The 21,767-nt window shown below is 44.7% G+C and overlaps 2 protein-coding genes across 6 annotated transcripts in view; both read left to right on the top strand.

The window, feature by feature from the left end:
- The first annotated feature begins 231 nt into the window (after nucleotides 1-231).
- Nucleotides 232-16,493, top strand: LOC128430570 (uncharacterized). The gene is made up of 32 exons (XM_053416672.1): nucleotides 232-244; nucleotides 724-868; nucleotides 2,005-4,123; nucleotides 5,330-5,391; nucleotides 5,578-5,616; nucleotides 5,745-5,906; nucleotides 5,997-6,421; nucleotides 6,541-6,728; nucleotides 6,852-6,986; nucleotides 7,158-7,256; nucleotides 7,347-7,375; nucleotides 7,619-7,761; nucleotides 8,062-8,166; nucleotides 8,248-8,282; nucleotides 8,541-8,693; nucleotides 9,002-9,130; nucleotides 9,217-9,384; nucleotides 9,488-9,614; nucleotides 9,763-9,933; nucleotides 10,020-10,054; nucleotides 10,217-10,381; nucleotides 10,461-10,595; nucleotides 10,766-10,804; nucleotides 10,890-11,030; nucleotides 11,259-11,353; nucleotides 11,448-11,471; nucleotides 11,644-12,040; nucleotides 12,268-15,045; nucleotides 15,262-15,343; nucleotides 15,519-15,635; nucleotides 15,733-15,854; nucleotides 15,973-16,493. The coding sequence occupies exons 1-32, from the start codon at nucleotides 232-234 to the stop codon at nucleotides 16,045-16,047; spliced, it is 8,652 nt and encodes a 2,883-aa protein (XP_053272647.1). The 3' UTR covers nucleotides 16,048-16,493.
- A 425-nt stretch (nucleotides 16,494-16,918) lies between these two features.
- LOC128430024 (uncharacterized) overlaps nucleotides 16,919-21,767 on the top strand; it is a 33,799-nt gene continuing 28,950 nt past the window's right edge. For 2 of the 5 annotated variants that reach the window (XM_053415944.1, XM_053415940.1), the window contains exon 1: nucleotides 16,949-20,784. In XM_053415944.1, coding sequence (XP_053271919.1) covers nucleotides 18,613-20,784 — 2,172 coding nt within the window. In that variant the 5' untranslated portion in view covers nucleotides 16,949-18,612. Of the gene's footprint in view, nucleotides 20,785-21,767 lie in introns of all 5 variants that reach the window. The other 3 variants (XM_053415941.1, XM_053415942.1, XM_053415943.1) reach the window with 3 other exon arrangements.

The raw sequence follows: 21,767 nt of genomic DNA, 5'->3' as shown, positions 1-21,767 counted from the left end.
TGAGTGCACGTGGTGGGATGTGATTGGTCGGCCCTGATCGTTGGCTCCTCTGCCGCCGTACTTAGCAACAAGGCGAATTTAGCAAATTTCACATGCTAGCGGCTCCTAAGCTCAACAAAGCCCTTCGCTGATTCATGTCTTTATTTTCAGGAGGAAGGTTTATCACCTTCTTTTTAGAGCTTAACTAAATCTGATCTGATCTTAATTCAGCTGTAAATCACATCGAAAGTGATGAAGCCACGAGGTAGATGATGCTTCGTTTAAAAAATATCAACAATATTATTTTATATATTTGTTGTCTTGTGTTGTTTGGTAAATCTTATTTATAAACTCATCATGTGAAAATAAACTTTATCTCTTTACAGTCTTGCAAACTGCTTTAGGGTAAAGGAGCGCAAGCAGAGAAAAAAGATTAATTTGTTTAAAAATCTGTGTTTATAAAATATCGATAATTTGTTAAAGCTCTTACAAACAAGTTTAAGAAGAATGTTTATCATTACCATTATTGTTGTTAATATTGTTAATACCATTATTAGTCATATTATTATACTTTTTAAATATTTGTTATATACATTCTTCGTCTTATTATTATTATTATAGTTATTATTATGATCGCCTCCTCTACCAACAGGTAGGTGTGTTATGTCTTGTAGGAGAAACAATAAAGTTTTTTTTACTTTTTCACTTCTGTTTGTCTTAAACGTTAATGCTTTTACTCTGAAGCCTCGTGCTTTTACTCTGAACTAAACCAGATCCCCTACCCCGGAAGTGTTCCTTGGTTTCCGGCCGTGTGTTTCCTTGTTGTCATCGGCCTGAGGAAGAGTTTCAAACGCAGTGAAACTGAGAAACTCGACGCAAACCACGGAAGGTATGACGCTAAAAACATCGTGAACGCGGGTTAACGGTCAAACTGCTGCGCTCGAGCCGCGGGTTCGATTCCCTTTAACACTGCGTCAGCCGCTGTTAGCATCAGAAGCTACATTAGCTCGTGTAGCCTCACGAGTCACGGTTGAGCGCCAGCTCGTGACGACTAAACACGTTTCTCCTCAACCTGGTAAACAATAATAACAATAACCCTGTGTTGCCTTATGTCACAATAAACAACTGTGTTCATTAAAGTGTGCGGATTAATGTACGTCACGTCACCAGGAACGGGAGCGTCCGGTGTCTATGAGCTCTGTATTTATTTTATTAATATTTTCTCCAAACACTGATTTATGTAAATGTTGGTTCGCTGAAAGGATTCTGGACAAACACGCTCTTTGTTTTTGTAACAGAGTAAACTCCCACATGTTGTGTCTCAAACAATTTGGTTTAAGTCCAAACATTTTCATCATATTTACCATTAGATGATATTTTAATTTAAAAGTGTAAGAGCTGGATGTTTTTGTTTCTTTTAAAAACTGTTGCTGAAGTGAAATGAACCCTGGGAAATGAAGACGTGAGAAGGATCCACCTTCTGGTGCTCGGACCTCAGATGTGTCCTCCTAAGGATTTGTCCTCCTCTGAATCGACAGCTACCGGCTGAATGTGACTTGAATCCACTCAAGGCTGCTTTGGTTCTTATGGTTATTTTTAGTTAGCGTTAGCAACAATCAGCCCAAGGACAGAGTGACACGTGGTCCTCTCCAGTGTGGGTCTGCAGGTGCTGATGTGCTGTGTGAGGATGATGTGATTCTTTGTTTATCCAGACTTTGACCGTGGACAGGATTTGTCCTCAAGGACAGAGCACAACACGTGTCTCTGCTCCAGAACGATAACATTCAAGAGGGTTTCTCTGTGTGACTGGGTGTTTGTGTAAAGGGCTGAATGTTCCCTCCACATCGAGCTGTGACCTTGTGTTTATCTGTGCTTCGCTGCTGTTGCTCTGCTCCCCTGAGTGTTTGTTCAACAGGAATCACCAGAGTGAACAGGACAACACCGCCCAGAGACTGGACTCTACCCAAACAAGGAGCTGAGGTCCAGTCCAATTCAATAACCCCTTTCTTTGTTTGAACTTTTCAGCTTTGCATTGCTATTGGAGCATGGTGCCATATCTCCTGCTCCAGTGCCCATAACAAGCCCCCGACTCGGAGGGTTCGCAGGGAGCTCGATCCTGATTGGACAGCAAGCTGCAACCTTGCAGCTAGCTCACCTGAGAGCCCAGCTTGCACTGACGCAGATAAACAATGCTCTCACAATTGGTAGTCAAGCTGCAAACTTGACAACCAGCCACAACATCCCTACATCCTACACACCCCCAACCCCTCCCTCGCCAACTGCTGCAGCCATCAGTCTCCTCAACCTTCTAAAGATTGCAAACACCATGTCTCATCCCTTTTATAACCCCTATGTCCCTGGCAACCAAAGCTCCACCCAGGGGTCATATGGACTCCCCAGTGTGCAGGCAGAGAGGAACCCTCGGACTGGATCTCCTCATTTTGGACCTGGGTCCAGCTCTTCTGCAGCTTCTTCTGCTCCTCCTGGTGGAATGATCCCATCACTGCTGACTCAGTCAGTGAGCTACAGGCCCGAACAGGGTCGGGCCAAATTCGACACGGACATTGAGAGGTCTGTGGACCTGCATATTAGCAGAGCCAGAGATGAGGTGACATTTGTTGGTAAACCGGATCATCGGCCCATGGGCCAGAGCAATCGCTTTACCAACACTCAGGAGATTCTGTCCTCGGGCACGGGGACAACCTCCTATATGATGTCCACAACATCTGCACCTGCCGGACGCAGACACCTCGATGTTGAAAGTGGCGGTGGCTCCTCGGACTGGTTGCCGCTCTACACAAGATCAACTGCAGATGATTCTTCTACATTTTCTTCACAAGCAGCTTCAACTAACTACACAAGCAGCGGGGGACAGCGTGATGCACCGGCCGCTCCAGGATTAGGTGATTTTGACTATCGTGTGTCGGAGAAACCTGGAGCTCCCACCGAGACAAGTCGCCCCAAGTACAATACTGAAGCAGCTACTGACATCCTTTTGCAGTTTGGACTTGAAAAAAAGGATTTGGACTATCTCATCTCGTACCCTGAAGAGCAGATGACCCCTGACAACCTTCCATTCATCTTGCGCCAAATCCGTACTCAGAAGGACGAGAGAGCTGAGAGAGCTGCAATCCAGCCAAAACCCTATCCTCAACCTCAACCCATCAGAGGTGTGAGTGGAATGGAGGGTTTTCTTGGTTCTGGGGGGTCATCAGCTGTTCTCCAGCCCACTACAGTGATTGACTATGGACATACTGGCAATTATGCTGGAGGTGCTTTGGATGAGATTGGACGGCCCAGTGGTGGGAGTGGCAACATGTTGTTGGGGAACACTAACAATATTAGCAGCCACACTCAAGAACCACTGCAAAAAGATCCATCAGAGGTTAAGAGCAGCTCCCTTGGTTCTTCATTTGGCCAAGGTGGCGCTGTTTCCAACTCTTCATACATTTCAATACTGAGCACTGATCAAGCAAAGACTCAACCAAACAAGAGTTATCAATCAATCCTTAGCTCTTCTTATCTGTCAAGAAAAGAAAAAGAAGGAGGCTTCAGACACGAGGACTCCTCCAAGGCCCGTCCTCTGAAGAAAACACCGGCAGATCACAAGTCTGCAGCAAACACCCAACCATCCTCCAGTCTGTTCCGGAGTGTGCATCCCAACCGACCTGATCTTGTGGTCATTGGTACCAGTGAGGCCACTGGCACCAAGAATCAGAGCGCAACTCAAGGAAAAGGTTCCATGGTTGCGAAGCAGATGTTCAAACAGCATACGCAGCAGGAACCTATGCAGATGCTAAAGAAGCAGGTGCCGAAACAGCCGGTAACGCACATGGGGAAAGCGTTGTGGCCTCCGGTTGTTTCTGCTACGCAACCTGCTTCTCTCCTCGCCCTCCCCGCATATCCTGATCGAACTGTTCCACCTCCAGGGTTCAGCCCTCACCCCACCGGTACTCCCTCCGCTTCACTTCAACAAGCCAGAGGTCAGAAGAACTTCCTTCAGTCGCCCACCGAGCATTCAGCAAAGTTGCCAGACACCAATCCTCTGCCAACACCGGCCATGATGCATGACTATGCAGCAGCCACACCGAGGGTCTTTCCACATACCTGTTCTCTGTGTTTGAAAGAATTCACTAACATGAAGGTGAGTGGAAGGCTAGACTCTGATTTCTCTCCCTCTCGGAGATTATGGTTCATTAAGTTCATTGTCTCGTCTGTAAAATGTTCTATTGTTCTCGTAGAATGTATCATACCAATTAAAAAGAGCCCAAGGATTGAATTATGTGAAATATATTTTTAATTTGTGTGGAGCTGTAATTATACAATGAAAACCTGTCCACTTATAAACTGTTCACCCTTTTGCAAACTATTGTTCTCTGTATGATGCTTGATTTACATTATCATATTCACGTTAAACAACTCAGAACATCAGTATCTGGTTTAATAAGATGAAAGTAATTTAATCAAACGATGTAATGGCCATTGCCAAGTAGAGAGTGTTGCGTAATTTAATATAGAAAAATGAGAACGGGGTCGTCTTCTAATATGATACCAAGATGGGACTAAGGAATTGAAGACAGGTCAATGGGAAAACCACTGTTTCTCATTTCTTTATGTTTTGTTACTCCTGTTTCAAAGTCTGTATTTGAACACTGTGTTAGTGAAGTTACTCTCTGAACCTTGTTGCCACCGTGGAGATGTTTTCAGACACATTAGGTCCATAGCTCCTCTTTTCCGTCCTCCGGCTCACTTGGACATTTTTTGGAAGATTTTACTCGGCGGCGAAATTAAACATCCAAAAAATGTCCAGAGCAACTGACGGAGATATTTTTGCTCGTATACAACTTCTCCGGAGCATTTTGGTAAAATGTGCGCCCTTCAGTACATCTGTATTTGTTATTTGTCACATTCATTTGTGTAACATCTAACAGTATAAATCACTGTTCTTCTACTACTGGCCATTGTTTGGCCCAGCTTAAATTTTTGGTTTATTTTTCATCATATTTTGTTGTTGGTCAATATCAGACCTAGTTTGGTAAAAACCTGCTGTTGGATCAGGACTGAAAGAAACCAGATACAAATGTTTTGGGATTTTTGGACTTCCCCTCTCGCCGGACTCTCGATGGACATGGATCTGCAAACATCGTCTCTTTTGGATGTAAAAAGGAGCTGAAGTAGAAGTGGACACTTTAGAGAAGGGACAGGCTCTCTGAAGATCAATGGAACCTCTTTAAATCTGCTGTAACGATGAACCCTCAGAATTGTGTGTCACGACAGTTGAGTTATTGAAGCTGATGTATATTTGTCATGAGTTCTGTTTAATTGTTGTGGTTTATGTTCTGATTACCAGGATTGGATCTCCCACCAGAACACCAGCCTTCACCTGGAGAGCTGCAGAGTCCTCCGGACAAAGTCAGTCTTGAGTTTTCTTTAGATTTTGTAACTTTACAGATGTCCACCATGGATGTACCGATGTACTGTAGGGATGTGACTTTTCCCGAAAATGCTTAATAACTTAGCACTGAAATATTTGGTTTCTATTATAAAATGTGATCTCTTTCATTTAATGGTTGCGTTTGAATTGTGTTACTCCTCCAGATACCCACACTGGAATGGAGAAGTTTTGCTCGAGCCCAGGTAACGTTCTAAGTGTTCTTCAGACAAGAAGTAATCAAACCAGTTAGGAACTTGCAACCTGCAGATTGTTGGAGATATTCTTTCCCTCTCATTAACCTCATGTTTAACTTGTCCCCCGCTCTTTTCAGTGCTGCAAGGAGAGATGCCAAACCCTCGTCCTCAGCTTCTGCCCAGACTTCCCATCAGCGTCATACGAAAACCAGCCATGGAGGCCGCTCCCGTTCCCACTCGGAGGGAAGAAGAGAGAAACGCAGCCGATCTCTATCGTCACACAGCCCCAGATACTCTCGGTCAGTGAGACACTAATTCTGATCTCTCGAAATGTCCCATTGCAAGTGTTAAATTTATCGTTTACCAATTTTCTTTTCCCCGTATTTCAGTTCCCGATCTCGTTCCCGCTCTCCACGGTACGACCATGATTGGTCATGTTCAAGGAGCCAGGAGACACAGAGGAGAAGAGACGGCGGATGGTCATCTCCAACAAGGAGCCTCGAAAGACGATCATCGATACCAAGGAGGAGTGAAGAGAGATGGTTGTCTCCAATAAGAAGCCGCGAGAGACTCTCATCACCAGGGAGGAGAGGCGACAGATGGCCCTCGCCCGAATTGAGTGAAGAGAGATGGTCATCGCCAATAAGAAGCCGTGAAAGACTCTCATCACCAAGGAGGGGCGAGGAGAGATGGTTGTCTCCGAAGAGAAGAGACGACTTATGGTACTCGAGAAGACCATCGTCATCAGAGGGTTCCCCTCAGCGGCGGCTGAGCGGTGCCGGCAGACTGTCCAAGAAACAAACTGGCAAATCAGGTTTGAGAACCCAGCTCTTTTTCTAGAGATGCACCCAGGATTCACTCGTCTTTAAGTAGTATCTCAGTATTAATAGTGTTTTAATGTCTGACACTGTTTGTCGCCTTTGTCCCTCCTAGATGTCGAGTCTCTGATGACATCTCTACCTCCTGCCTTGCTCAAGGCCAAAGGAGGGAAACGCCTGAACCTTAATCCCTCTGCTGTGAGAAAGAGCCCAGGCTCAGCTGCCTCCCTGGCAGCGAAGAAGAAGACGATGGTGACGACCTCGCTGCAGAAGAGCGACGTGAGCGCTTCCCCGAAGCCTAAGGTTGGTGTGTTTGTTTGTATTAGTTTATCTGGGACTTTCGCTAACCATCTGTTTTTATACTGACATGCAAATCAGTTTGGAACCTGACACACAGTCTGTATTTGGTTCTCTCTCTTTACTCAGGTGTTCAAACCTGCACCTCCAACCATGGTGAGGTTAGAGGGCGTAGTGAGCGGCCTCTCCCACAGTGACGTGGTCACTGCGGCGGAGCTGTTCGGAAAAACCAAATCCGTCGTGTTGTTTCGGAAGAAACTGGAGGTAAGAATAGAAACTGTTCACTGTATACACTGATGTACATTCAGGTGTTCATGTTTCTGATTGGGTATTTTTCTACTGATTAAAACATGCAGTGGTGACCTGTTATTGTGAGAATCTGGTGAGTCCTGATGGTTGTGCTGATCTGGACTCTTGTGTGTTTGTGTCATTTAGGCACTGGTGTGTTTCGAGAAAGAAGAGGATGCCAAGAAACTGAAGAGCTTAAAGAGCATCGACTTGAGAGGAATCCCAGTCTATGTTGCCACACAGAAGGTATGACTCTGGATCTGTCGGTCCCTCCCTGTTATTCAGAAATATGATCTGTTGATATTTGTCATTAATCAGAATAATCTTTGTTTGCAGATTCTTCAGCCAAAGAAGAATCCGGTGAAGTAAGATTCTTCATTCACACACTTAAACACTGGTTTTATCTTGTATTAATCAGTTTATTACTTTATTCAGGGACAAGTATCTCTTTTGTCTAGACTGTAAAAAATACTGTATATATATATATTTGTCATTCGTGCACCTACAGGGTTTTTAGGTTTTAGGCTTATTTTTAGAGGTAGGTCTGAGTTTTACATTTCTCTGTTCTTCTCCTGCTTCACAACCATCTTCTTCTCTTTTGTTCACAGGAAACCTGTTTTGTCAGGTGTCTCCACATCTCAAACCACTAAAACCACTAAAACCACCACTTCCCCCAGAACGGTTTTGCTCCCGACGTCTTCCAAAGCGTCACAGAATTCCTCTGAAGCCAAAACAAAACAAAAACCAGAAGGTAAATGTCCATAGTTGGTCCCCCAGTGTTATCACTGTGTTCACGTCTCTGATAAGTTTGGTTAATTGATGATATAACTCTGAGATACTCCTGATTGGTCGAATGCTTCCATCTACTCCAAGAACGCTACTCTGCAGAAACCAAAGTTGTAAGATGGCGGCTCCTGTGTCTGAGAAACTGTAGAGTCATCCTCTTACAGCGGGAGACGTTGGTGTGTCGGACTGGTTCTGTCAGATATGAACGTCAGTGACTTTTCCAAATGCTGCTCCTGTACTTATGGGTTCAATCTCCTCTTTGAAGCTCCTGCGTCTCCCTCTAAAGCCGTCGGCAGTGATTCAGCCGCGAGCCAAGAGCTGCTGACCATCGGGGACACGATCATAAAGCAGCTGAATCAGAACAAAATCAGTAAGAAATCAAAGAGAGACTCTGTTTGTGTTCCTGATTCTTTTTTTCAGTGTTTGATATTTACTTTGTGCTTTTCCCCAGAGTGCGTTAGTAAGAAAATCTGCCAACACAAGCAGGTAGGAATTTACAAATCACTTCGGCTTCACTATTTCAACATATATCAACTGATGTTTAAAATAAAATTTGTTAATGATTCTTAAGAAGATGTTATCAAACCCTTATAATAAAGAAATGTCAATTTCTTTCTTTTATACGTCACTGTTGTTGTTGTTTTCCTTCTCTAAACAAGACCTCAGTAAATATTTTGTCAAACTTGATGTGAAATTCATAAATTATGAACTTAAATCCTTTTTTTTCCCCTCAAATTTCCCCAGTTTTTGAAATGTCACAAAAAGCATCTGGTGATATCCCAACTGCCGAAGTACGAAGATGGCAGCTACACCGAGGAGGACATCGCCAACGTCTTACTTCCATACGGATTTATCTATAAACGAGAAAATATCTTTGTTTTTCCTGAGGCCTGCATGGTAGAGACCCATTTATCACTTTGGTTTTTTTTATCCCATATTTTGTTGTCTTTCAGGATTCATCAGTTGTTGTCATATCGTGTGTTTAGATTCGTAACTCTTTTTGTAACATCAAGAATTAGGAATTTCATTACATACGGCACAAACGTAGACTCAGACTCATTGATGACCTGATGAGAATTTGTCCATCATTGGCCATAACTGCAACTTGAATTCCCGAGTAATTCTAGTATAACTCCTACTGTTGTATATTTTAACACGGTTTCTACATGTTGTATTAAACACGTTGTCTCTGGTTCCCCTCTCAGGCCTTTGTTGTGATGCCGACAGTGAAGGATGCGCACGAAATAATGAAACTCAGGGTGTGGAACAGCATCATGTTCAAAGGCTCTCGTCTGCTGCCGCACGTGGTGAACGACAACGTGTTGAAGTCGCCGGTAAGCAAACACAAACCTCACTGCTCGCTCTGCTCCACAGGTTCTTATTCATGCCCAGTGTATTGAATCTGATGTTCTGGTTTCAGCTGACGTTTTACACGTACGTGGTGAGCCTGTTCCTGACGCAGTCCGAGGAGGATCGGGGAGAGAGGATCATCTACATGGAGGACATTTCACCGAGCGAAGCCCGAGACCTCAAGGAGGTTTTGAGAAAAATCGGTTGTGTCACAAACTTCCTGCCTCTGCTCAACAAGGTATGAACACACACACACACACACACACACAGACGTTTCAGTGAGTTTAATAAAGACTTCCTGTTCATCTAATCTTTCCTGTGTGTGTGTGTGTGTGTTTCAGGTTTTTGTTGAGTTTGACTCAAATCGTGATGCTGATCGAATCGGAGTTTGGCACAGCCTCCTGAATGAGGCCCCTGGCTACAAAGTCTACAGACTGAAACCAACAGACGACCATTCTGAAACTCTGTGTGAGTTTTTCTGTTGAGAAGTTAAAAGGGAGGGTTTGGGCTCAGTCTTGGAGACGAGAGGCGATTTCGGAGTAGAACCGTTTCTCCTCTCATCTCTTTGGCGGAGGAAGTTACTGAGCATTCTTTTCTGCTGCTTTTCGTCTTGCAGCACCAAGGCTTCCTGCGAACGCTCTGCCGGAGAGCAAGGACGTTGTTCCCGGAGCGACAATCCCAGCGGTAAAATTTGGCGTCCCACAGGGCAGCGTTGGACCGTTTTGGCTCACTATGGCTACGAGTCCCTTTGTGTTCCCCACCGTGTCTCCTTGGTTCATCATCCCAGGTAAGAGAAACAGCTGGAAACGAAAGCTGCTGAGTTTAACAGGTTTTTATTCAGTTAAGTGATTCTGCTCTTTTTTTTCCTCCAAGAACATCTGACTGTCAAAGGAGAGGTCGACATCGAGGTAACCACAATCTCTCTTTCACTACAACCAATTTCCTTTTGTGCAGTTTAAAACCAGCAGTAGAGCCTTTACCTCCATCAAAGCCCAACCGTCCTATTGAATGAATCGAAGCTGCTCACACTCAGACTCATAAATATGCCTGTTTTTTTGTGTGTCCTGCAGAAGGTCAACAGTCAAGGTTCCATGTTCCCCACACTCATGTTGACCGGTTTACCAGAAGAAGGCTACAGTCAGGAGGACGTGGCCAGGCTGGTCTGGCCTTATTTCCCCAAACAAACTCTCTTCTCTCTGTACTACAACGTGATCGTGCTGACTCTGCAGAGGAGGGTGAGGACCAATGGCTGCAGACGGACAATCGTTCCAGTTGAACTGTGTTATAACATCATGTCTTTCTTCTCCGCTCCAGGCCTTCGTGCATTTCAGCGACTGGACATCGTGCTGTGATTTTGTCAGAGATCACATCAGGGAGCCGGTTTCTGTCCGAGGCTCCGTTCTTAAGATCCACTTCGTCCTGGAGTACATGTATCCTGAGTCAAGAGAGGTGTGGACACTGAGGAGAGAGTTAAACAGGACATCAGAGTTTGATCGTCTCTTGTTCCTCACTCAACCTGGGAACCGTTTCTCAATGAACATTCAAACAGTCTGAACCATTTGGAGAAAAGATGTTGTTCGACTGAAACGTGTTTTAACAGCATCTGTGTCTTCTTGCAGGAGCTCATGTACAAATCCATGATGAAATGGAGCAACTCTGTAAGTTCCTAATCATTTATTTGAATCTTAAATTATTATATTCCCTGACTCCTTGGTCCTTAACACCACGTTGACTGTTTTTCAGCGTGTTCCAGATCCCCAGTCTCTGGAGGAGCGGCTGCTCTGTGTGGAGATCTCTAAGACCAGTGTCCACATCGTCAAGGTGGTCATGAAAACTGTGGCGTCCATTGCTAAATGTGTCAGCTTCCTGCCGCTCGCCAACAGGGTACGACAACAACACAACAACACGCAGCTTCAGTTTTCACATTGAAGTTTGGAGTGAAGAGCAACAGATGAGAGAGTTTTTGTTTTTATGTAGATGTTAAAAAGCTATTTTAGTGTCGTTGCCTTGGCTTCAGACTGTCAGAACAAATTGATCCTAACCTGCTTGTTTAAATTCAATAACATCTTAAACTGATGCTTTAATCGACTGAAATCTTTTGTCTCACCTCAGATTTGTGTGGAAATGGCCGACGACGCTGGTGTAACTAAGGTGCTGGAAAACACCAACTTACTGACGTCCATTTTTGCATCGCAGTTCCGAAATAAGTATGTGTCCTTAACTCAGGAATGAGAAATGTATAATTTAACTTACAAACGTGACCAACTCCCTTTCTCTTCTTCTTCTTCTTCTTCGTCACAGGGGTCAAGTTCAAGGTGTTGAATCGTGAGTGTTTTGCTTTTCAATCGATTCTCGTCAGGTTACGTTGACATTGACAATAATCTGTGTGATATTGGTCTCGCTCCAAAGCTTGTCTGGTCAGATGCTGATGAACCAGGAAGCTGTAAAGTGACAAGTTTGTCAGAGAAAGACGTTTTTTTCTGTTTTTTAATTTTAGTGTGAAGAGCCTCAAGCAGCGTCTTGAAGACGGCAGTGAGGCCACTTTGAACCAGGAGCTGTACACCGTCAGTGCTAAAGCTCCGCCCGCGACACAGCCTCCTCCTACTCAACCTTCTGCTAACGGGCAACAACCTGTTGTGCAAACCAGTGTCCGTGCTTCTGCTAAACCAGCAGCGTGTGATGAATCCATCACTGGTGAACACGGTGAGAAACTGGGAACTGAGATCGTCCTGGATTCCACCGCATGTCCTCAGTCAAATGAAGAAAAAGTGGTTAAGATGGCGGAGGAGGGATCAGCAACGACTACACATGAACCTGCTTCCGGCGCCACACACACACATCTGGTCGACTCTGAAGAACCCACCACAGAACTTCGTCAGATTGGGGCCAAAGAGGTGATGAATCTTTTTATTCTCTTTGTTAATCATCTGTATTTATGGAGAAATTGGGAACATTTAGATCATAAGGTCACAATCATGAGAAGACTTGGGTCTATTTGACTAATAATGCAGATATCATCATATCTTTGTCCGTATTGATTACGTAAGTTAAATACTCACAGTGAAAAGTATCAATAATATTTGATTAATGAGATTGAATTCCTTCTTTGTTTATGATCCAGGGTCAAGAAGATTTTTCAGATGATGTACTTGCTTCAGACGCCTACATTTTTGATGAGCCAAGTTTTGACATGAGTGACTTTGTCACTCTTGATGAAATTTCTGATGATGTTGAAGAAGTGAGCCCTGACCCCCATAGCTCCTCGTCCTCCAAGCAGTCCTCCAAGCTGTCCTCCACAGGGACAAAACTGAAACCAAGCTCCGGTACTTCACATGCTGCGAAAAAGACCTCAAACAGATCCTCAACAAGATCCTCAACAAGATCCTCAACAAGATCCTCGAAAGACTCTAAGAGCTCTGCTTCTTTTTCGTCCAAGTCACCCAAAGACTACGTAAGGAGAAGCTCTTCTTCTAGCTCAACCTCTGTGTTGCCAAAAACAACTAAGGACTCATCTAAGCCGACCAAATCCCCAGCCTCATCCTCTGCCTCTCCGTCTCTACCAACTCTTGAAGCCTCTCCCTCCTCTGGTCACAAAACACAGAGGAGCAAGACGAAGTCTCCACTCAAAGGCTCTCATTCTTCATCCTCAGGTTGTGGAATCCGATCGTCCCTAGCTGCACGTGAAAGGGTAAAGATGATATCAGCAGCGGTGTCTGTAGAGCGTCTCCCAGTGTCACAGAGACAAGCAGTAAAAGACAGAGTAGTGGCTGATTTAAAGGAAACCAAACTCAAAGACCTGGAAACAAGCAAAGCGGAAAAGAGAGAAGATCATGACAAACGTACAAAGGAGGAGGATGTTGAAGGTGAAAATTACCACATGCTTGAGTCATTTGATGGCCAAACTGATAATCAGAAGGATGAAGGGAATCAACCAGGCAGCTCTGACACCAAGACACCTGAACCTGAGACATGCTTGGTCCTGGACAGTGTCAACGATGATGGAAAAGCTTGCCCCGAGATGTCCACTGAAAAGGAAGTGGACAGTGTTACCAAAAACAAAGGAGGGAAAGAGGAGAGTTACCTGGTTGAAGATGATGCTTCCACAGTAAAGCAGGAGGCAAATAATGAAGTTAGTGTCCAAGTGTTAGATCCAGGTAGGAAAGAAGAGGAAGACGAATTAACATCAGCAGAATCCTGCAAAGATGTAAAAACACCTGATGATCAAATCCCAGAAGATGAAGACCAGCCTCCTAAAGTCTGTGACAACAAAGACAGTGATGTTACTGAACTAGAAACCTTTGAGATATTGGATTCAATTGACGATCAGACGATAATGGACCAAAACACTGAAGCACAGAGTGATCAGATGTCTACAGACATTTCACGTAGAGAAGAAGAGGAGGAGGAGGATGCCTCCAAGGTAGTGGATTCTGTTACAGATCAGCCAACAACTACAGAGTCTGAGTCTGACAACAACAAACCTGACGCATCTTCTAGAAGAGATGATAGATCCTCAAAGAGGAGTGGCCTGAGGACCAGAGCATCCAAGAGTGAAGAGAAGGTCAAATCACCAGAGAAACAGGACAGGGTGGTGAAAAGATCAGAAGCACCACGAGACTCCACTGCAAGACTTCCTCAAAGAGACCAAGACCCTGAAGAGGAGAAGGTGTCTGAGATGGTCCACTCCACTGAGGAAGTGGTTCAAGAAGCGGCCGCCACAGAAAGGACTGATAGAAGAAGGAGTGGAAGAGGAAAGAAAGAGGAGAAAGTGACTCTGAATCTCACTGAAGCATCTGAAAAACCAGATGAAGATGAGGAGGCTTCTTATGAAATCTTAGATTCTGTGGAGGACGAGACTGTGACTGAGGAACCGGTCGTTATGACAAGATCCACCAGAGGAAGAAGGGGAAGGACGACTCAGAAAGACCAAACAAAAAAAGAGGACACACCGACAAGAAGTCGACGCACTCCTGTCAGAGAGACACAGGAAAAAACTCTAGAGATGGAGAAGGAAGCATCTTCAAAAGAGAACTCACCAACAAAGAAGAAAGACATCACTGTTAGAGAGGAAATAGACGAGGAAGCCACCTATGAAATATTAGATTCTGTGGAGGACGAGGTTCTTCAGGATGACCGGCCCCCTACAGGAGGGAAAAGGAAGAGGGGAAGACCAAAGAAAGCTGTTAAATCAACTAGAAAAAACCCTGTAACACTGAAGGGCGACAAAGATGCATCTGAAAAAGAAGCTGATGATGATGATGAAGAGGAGCCTTTGTATCAGATTGTAGATTCTGTGGAAGATGATCAAGCTCAGGAGGAGTTGATGACCACTGAGGAGTCAAAAGATGAAACTTGTCCAAAAGTGGAGGAAGCAGCTGTTCAAGAAGATGCACCAACGTGTAGGACCGTTGTGGAAGCATCCGACAAAGATGTCACCAAGGATTTAGATCATGAAGCAACATCTACAACAAAGGTCAAAGATCCCACAACACCAGAAGTGGAGAAGAACCAAGTGACGAGTTCTCTGGTGGACCTGGATGAAGTGAGTGATGAGGAGGAAGATTACCCTGACGACATAGCTGAGGAGGAAGAACTGAGGGAGAGGATGGCTGCTGCTAAAGAGAAGCAACTCACCATGGAGGAGGAGAAGAAGGAGCAAGTAAGGGAAGGAGAGGAGGAAGTAGAAGTCGACACCATGGAACTCCTGACTCTGGACGAGGTGGAGGCAGACGAGGCTGGAGAGGAAATTGTGCAGATGCGTCCTGAGTCGAATGGTGAGATTCCAGCCGGAGAACTTCAGGGGCTCGTCACTCTGGAGAAAACTGTAGAAGAAGTGGAGGAAAAAGTTGAGGCCCGCCCATCCATCGAAGACGGCCAATCAGTGGACTCAGCCCCCCAGGTAAAATACCGATTCGGAATCATAGTAAATTCATCGCAGAACACAAATTTGCCAACGTACTTGCTGCGTGCACATCTACATTCCATAAACAACAGTATAGATCATCAACTTTACCTTTTGTCTGGTATTTGTTTGTACAACGGGGGTCAAGCGAGGATGGGTTCACAGTCTGTGCTTCACAAACACATTCTAACCATGTGTTGCTCCTCTTTTTAGACGTCGGACACTTTAGATGAAGCGAGTGGTGACGTGAAAGAGAAGCTGGACCAAGTGGAGCCGACATCCAGACCTGCTACAGGTTGGTGTTGAAATGAAAGGATTTACGATGGCTACCGGCTGATTTCAATTCAAACCAAAACTAATTTATAATACACTGATTGACTTTCCCCCCAAAAGTGACAGAGGCTTTTCTTAGGCCTGATTAATTTCTAAATCAAGGCGAGATCAATTTATCAGTTCTTCCTCTTCTTCAGCTGTGAGTAAAAGGAGGAAGGAGATTGTCGGACCTGAGGCAAAGAGATCTCGTTCTAAGTCTCCTTCTGTTCCTGCCGACTTCAAGCTGCCGCCATTCAGAGCCAACCATCCCCTCGGTGAGAATCACACAGTTTTTTTATTTAATATTAATTTCACCCGATTGAAAATAGTTTGATATGATTTTTATGTTTGTGTGTTTGTGTGTCCCTCCAGGTCAGGAGTTCGTGGTCCCTAAATCCGGATACTTCTGTAACATCTGCCGTGTTTTCTACCTGAGCGAGAGCAGCGCCAAGGACGTTCACTGCAGCAGCAAGGCGCACTACAACAACCTGCAGGTACACAATCACAAAATGTAACACAAAGTTCAATGCTGAACTCTGAGCATATTCAGGTCAAACTGTTTGATCTAAAAATGTCCATTAGGCCTGACACTGTTTGTGTTCTTCTTCTCAGACACACTACCACAAGCTCCAACAGAAACTATCAAGAAGTTCAACGCCAAATTCTCAAGATGGCGTTTCCGATTGATCCAGACTTCAGCTTCCGATCCTTGATTTGGATTTTGCCTTTAAAACCTGTGGAAACCTCTGGAGCCACTGACGACGGGTCTGGTTGAGTTGTGTTCTCACCCTGATGGTCACACTGACAGTTCTATAAATAAAGTGTAGATTTTAAAAGATAATTGTCGAGTTTCTTCATATGCTGGTGGACATTTTTACACTAACCTGTATGTACACTAGTTTTTTTTTTTAGTATATGTCTAATAATTATCTCACACGTGTACTTATGGTTGTTTGTTGTTTTTTCAGTTTTTGCCTTTTAGTGCTGCTACTTTACATTTATCAGTCGGGGCTATTTCTTTTCAGTGTTAAATTCCAGTTTGTAAAAGAAATGTATGGTGGAATAAATATTTTAAATAACATTTTACAAACAGTATTTTCTGTAAATATAAATAAAAGGAGTTCTGTTGAACACATTCTTGTAATTTTGATTGATTGTGATGAAGAGCCACTCTTGTGAAGCATTTTGTTTGTCGTGAGATGGATTGTGAAAGTCTGTGAGAGTAAACACTACAATGTACTGCTGATCGGTTCTAGCGTTGGTCAAATATTCCTCAGCAGAAATATTGCACATGACTGAGTTATTACACAATATCAAGTATTGCACATGATATTGAAATAATTTGATAAAAAAAACAATATCACACATATTGCAGGTGTCACAAACAGAATAAAATGGCTCTTCTGCTGTAAAGTTGTTGCTGTTGTTTCTCACATAAGGAAGATTTGTCCAAATGTGACGTTTTGGGATCAGAATCGAACCGGTAGCGTTTTCTTTTAGTAACTGCGCTTTTACTCTGAAAGTGCGTGCTTTTACTCTGAAGGCCGGTCACCCCGCACCGGAAGCCGTGACGGCCGGTTTCCTGGAACTTACCGACGCGAGGACGAGTTTGGACGTATCTCAAGGTACGTGACGGAAAAAAAACAACGATTTAAAAACACGCAGCTGATGTTTGTGAAACATTCTCTGCGTGTAATTCTTCTCCATCTCTTGCTAGCTCCGGTTAGCATCAGCTAGCAGCGGTTAGCAGCAGCTAGCTTAGCTGATCGATACTTGATCATCACACCGTTAATCCTGATTCAACGCTTCCGGTTTATCAGAACAAACGTAGGCCTGCGTCATATTTCACGAATGTCACGTTGTGCGCGCAGGTTGTGTGCGTCCTCATGAACAATGGCTACGTTCAGATGCACGACCCACATAATGATAACAGCAAACTTTGTTTACAATTTTAATCACACTGTTACAAACTGCTTTACAAGTTCAAAGTGAACAATTGAAGGCAAAACAATAATAAACAATTTGAGTGTTTAATTTTCACGTTAAAGAGCAGAAAACAATTTCAAATAGAGCATAACAAAACGTGTATTATAGATGTTAGAATCAAATGTGTTTGTGGAGTTCACCAGACGAAGGAAGCCCTGACGGAAAAGTCCCGGTCACCAGAATGGACGAGACACGAGCAAGTTCTTCTTGACAGTTTTCACTGGAGACGCCATCAGCCCATCTCCCCGAGATTCGCCAGCCTTGTTTGTGTTGTTTTGTGTTGTTTGTATTGTTTTGTCTTGTTTGTGTTTACCACAAGAAGAGCTGGAATCATCAGAATGACCGGTCACACTCATTCCACAGCTGGTTATAAACCACGGACCTAACGCCTCGAAGATGGCCTTTCTTCTTCCTTGTTACCCTTCCACGTCTTTTGTAGATCTGCCTTGAGACTTGTGTAATTAAAGCTGTGTTTCCACTGCACGGTCATTCCCCAGGATCTAGGAACCTGTGATGAAACGCTGGCTGTGTTCCAAGCCGCCTCCTTCACGGCTGCGCTGACCTGCCAAGGCCGAACCGAATGTTATGCCAAATTCTGCTTGTCTGTAGAGGATAGTCATAACTTCAAGGATATCTTGAGAGAGAGAGAGAATGGAATTTTAGCCCCGGGTTTGCTGCATTTTTCCACGTTCTGCGTCTATTGGCTCTGTTGTTTCGACTGTTTCCATCATAGTTGAGTTGTTTGTTTGTTTCAGTCTTTCTGATGTTTACCCTGAGCAGCAGTGACACTGTTTTCTCTCTCTATCTGTGCTGTGTTTCTTTTGTCCCCATTTTTTCGGTCTCTCTAGTGACGCCCAAGACGAGTGAGAGAGGGAACTAAACAACAGGAAGCACCAGAATGAACCAGACAGGACTCTCCGGATGATGCGTGTGACTGAGCCGAGGCGCCGAATCCATTCAATGAACTCCTTGTTTTTTATTTTTACTTCTTAGCTCTTTGTTTCTATCGGAGCATTTAGCTCCTCCTCCTGCTGCCGGCCCCTCATCGAGACCCCTGGAGGTCTCGCAGGGAGCCGGGGCCTCATTGAACAGCAGGCTGCATCCTTACAACTGAAATCCCAGCTGACGCGGATAAGACATTCTCTTGGTTGAGTGTTGAGTTGTGAATTTTGCTCCATCGTACAGGCTCCCCACTCACCCGCAACCCCCTCATCCTAAACTGTTGTGGTCCTCAATCTCCTTGATCTCTTGAAGGCTGACAACACCATGTCTCATCCCCGTTATAACCCCTATGCCTCTGGTACTCAACGTTCCAACCAGGGGCAACATAGAGTCTCGAGTGTGCAACCAGAGAGAGACCTCCGAAGGGACATTCCTGGTTATGGACCAGGGTCCAGTTTCAATCCTCCTCCAGCTTCTTCTGCAACTCCTGCCAACCATGGGGGAAATATCCCATCACTGCTGGATCTGCCGGTGATCTACAGGCCTGAACAGGCTCGGGCCAGAGTAAACAAGGCTACAGAGCGAGATGGGGACTTGCATGTTAGCAGAGCCAGAGAGGAGGTGAGGTGTCTTGACAGACCTGCCCAGCCCATTGACCAGAGCACTCGCTTCAGCCACACTCAGAGTGATGAGATTCTCTCTTCAGGCACAGGGACGACTTCTTATCCGATGTCCTCAACCTCTGCCTCTGCTGGACGCAGACATGCTGAAGGTGAAAGTGGCAGTAGCTCCTTGGACTGGTTGCCAAAATACAAAAGGTCAACTGCTGATGATTCCACTAAATCGTATTCATTACCTGCTTCATCTAGCTACACCAGCAGTGGTGACGTTGGTCGGTTTAAAACATCCAGTGACAGAGAATGTGATGGACATTCCATTCCAGGGTCAGGTGATTATAACTATCCTGCACCGGTCAAACCAGCAGCTCATGCTGAGACAGCTCCCCACAAGCACACCTCGGAATCTGCTGCAAACATTCTCTTGAATTTTGGTCTTGAAAGGGAGGATTTGGAATTTCTCATCTCTTATCCTGAGGAGCAGATCACACCTGATAACCTACCATTCCTTTTGCGTCAAATCCGCACTCAGAAGGCGAATAGAGCTATGACCGCGGTAGAGTCAGAACCCTTTCCTCAACCTCAACCCAGCAGAGTTGTGAGTGAAAGGGACATGTTGATTAGTTCTGGAGGGTCACCAGCTGTTCTCCAGCCCAACAAAGTGATTGACTATGGACATACTAGCAAATATTTTGGAGGGGTGTTGGATGCCATTGGAAGGACCAGTGGCAGAAGTGCTGACAGTGGTGGGAGTGACATTAGTTTGTTTTTGAACGAGCAACGCAGCAGCAGCGACAGTCAAGAACAATTGAAAACAGAAACAGAGATAAGAAGCATTCCAATGTTTCTTAGCCGCTTCCAGACTGGCTCTGTTACCACCGACCGCTCATCGTACACTTCAGCGCTGAGGTCTGTAGCTCCTGAAAGTAGTGATCCAGTGCAACAGTTTCAGACCCAACCAGACCAGACTGCCAAACCAATCTTCCGCTCTTTCTCAATTCCAAAGAAAGAACCCGACAGAAAAGTCCTCACCTCTGAAGCCTTGAAACTCTTTCCTTTGAAAGCACCAGAGACAAAACCCCAGTTAACGTTGAAAAGCCAACAATCCTCAAAAGTGTTGGACAATGCGTATCAAGGCCGACGTGGTCATGTGGTCATTGACAAGGTTTATACCAGTGCTGCTAAAGATGAGAAGGCAACTCGAGGACAAGATTCAAGGTTTTCTGAGCAGAGGATAAAGCTGCCGGAGGAGACACAGCAAATGCAGAAGACGCAAAAACAGCAGCCGCAAATGCAGCATGTGCAGAAGCAGCAGGAGCAGCTGGTTCAGATGCAGCATGTGCAGAAGCAACAGGAGCAGCTGGCTCAAATGCAGCATGTGCAGAAGCAGCAGGAGCAGCTGGCTCAGGAGCAGCTGGCTCAAATGCAGCCAACACAGAAGCAGCTGGCTCAGATGCAGCATGTGCAGAAGCAGCAGGAGCAGCTGGCTCAGGAGCAGCTGGTTCAGATGCAGCATTTGCAGAAGCAACAGGAGCAGCTGGCTCAGATGCAGCCAGCGCAGAAGCAGCCACCGCAGACGCAGCCGGCGCAGACAGAGAATGCACGAACACAGCAGCCGCAGAAACAACCAGTATCGCAACTTGGGAAGCCAACAGTTTACCCGACTGTGAAACCTTCCTATTCCCAACCCATGGTTAATCCTCCAGCTTCACTTCAGCCAAGCCCAAACACATGGAGCAGTGCTTACCCAATTTTAGTGAAGGTACCAGGTCCACAGAAGCAGCCAACAGAGGCCATGATGTATGACTATGCTGCGGCCACACCAACAGTCTTCCCACACACCTGTTCTCTCTGTTACAAAGAATGCATTAATATGAAGGTGAGTGTGACAGCTAACTACTTTTCTCTTTAAATCTAAGTTGCAATGCCCGATAAACATCATTTGACTCAATTGAATCAATAATTAGAACATCCGTGTTCAGTTTTGTCCAAGGAAAATTTAAATAACCTTTTGAGGAGGAAGTATGAAATCTTTTCATTGCAATGAATCTATTGGCCTCACAGACCACTGCTGCTTGTGCCTCTTTCTTAAGAGTTAAATTATCATATTGCTTAATAAGCATCCCAAAATAGAGAACAGATGTAAGTATGTTATCGGTTACCTCATTTGAAACGGACACAACTCTTTAAGATCTGAGCCTCTTGTTAGACATTTGTTTCTTCAAACTCTTTCATCTCAAACCGTGAGTAGATCTTGTTTATGGCCATAATTTTCGGGGACCTAATCATCCTTTTTTGCAGAACATTAAAGTCTTATTGTTTCCCAAAAAGAGTTCCAATAATTTGTACCTCTACTGTCAACTTGAGACGTCGACATTGAGAAAAGACACACTGGCTTCTTCGCATCTCCCCGCCTTTGCTCCTGTGCTCTGTGGTTTGTTCCTGATCTATAACTGACAGCAGCCTCTGCAGAGAAGATGTTATCATCACAGATTCCGGAGCTCAAGAAGAGAACCTATGTACTTCTGGTGTTTCTGGAACTGTGGCTCCTGTACTTGTTGTTTTACATGATGAAGAGTAAAGTAATTATAAAGGTTCTAAAGGAATTAATTTCCTTAATTTTGTCCACATCCAGATTTATTATTCGTTTTCATGCTCATTTCCAAAAGGCCATTATTTACACACAGCTTGTTATTTACTCTCCAGGCTGTTGGCTCCTGTCACAGCTCCTCACATGAACTCAAGGTTGTTCCCATCTTTTGTAAAATGAATGCAAATAAACCTGATAACAACAGGAATGGATTTTGTTATTTTCGGAGAGGGACACGCTTTGAAGATCCAAGAAACTTATTTACGACTGTT

This window comes from Pleuronectes platessa, chromosome 23 (genome assembly GCF_947347685.1).
Source record: "Pleuronectes platessa chromosome 23, fPlePla1.1, whole genome shotgun sequence".
Lineage (NCBI taxonomy): Eukaryota > Metazoa > Chordata > Actinopteri > Pleuronectiformes > Pleuronectidae > Pleuronectes > Pleuronectes platessa.
The sequence above is the reverse complement of the archived record's forward strand: the minus strand, read 5'-3'. Positions and strand labels throughout refer to the sequence as shown.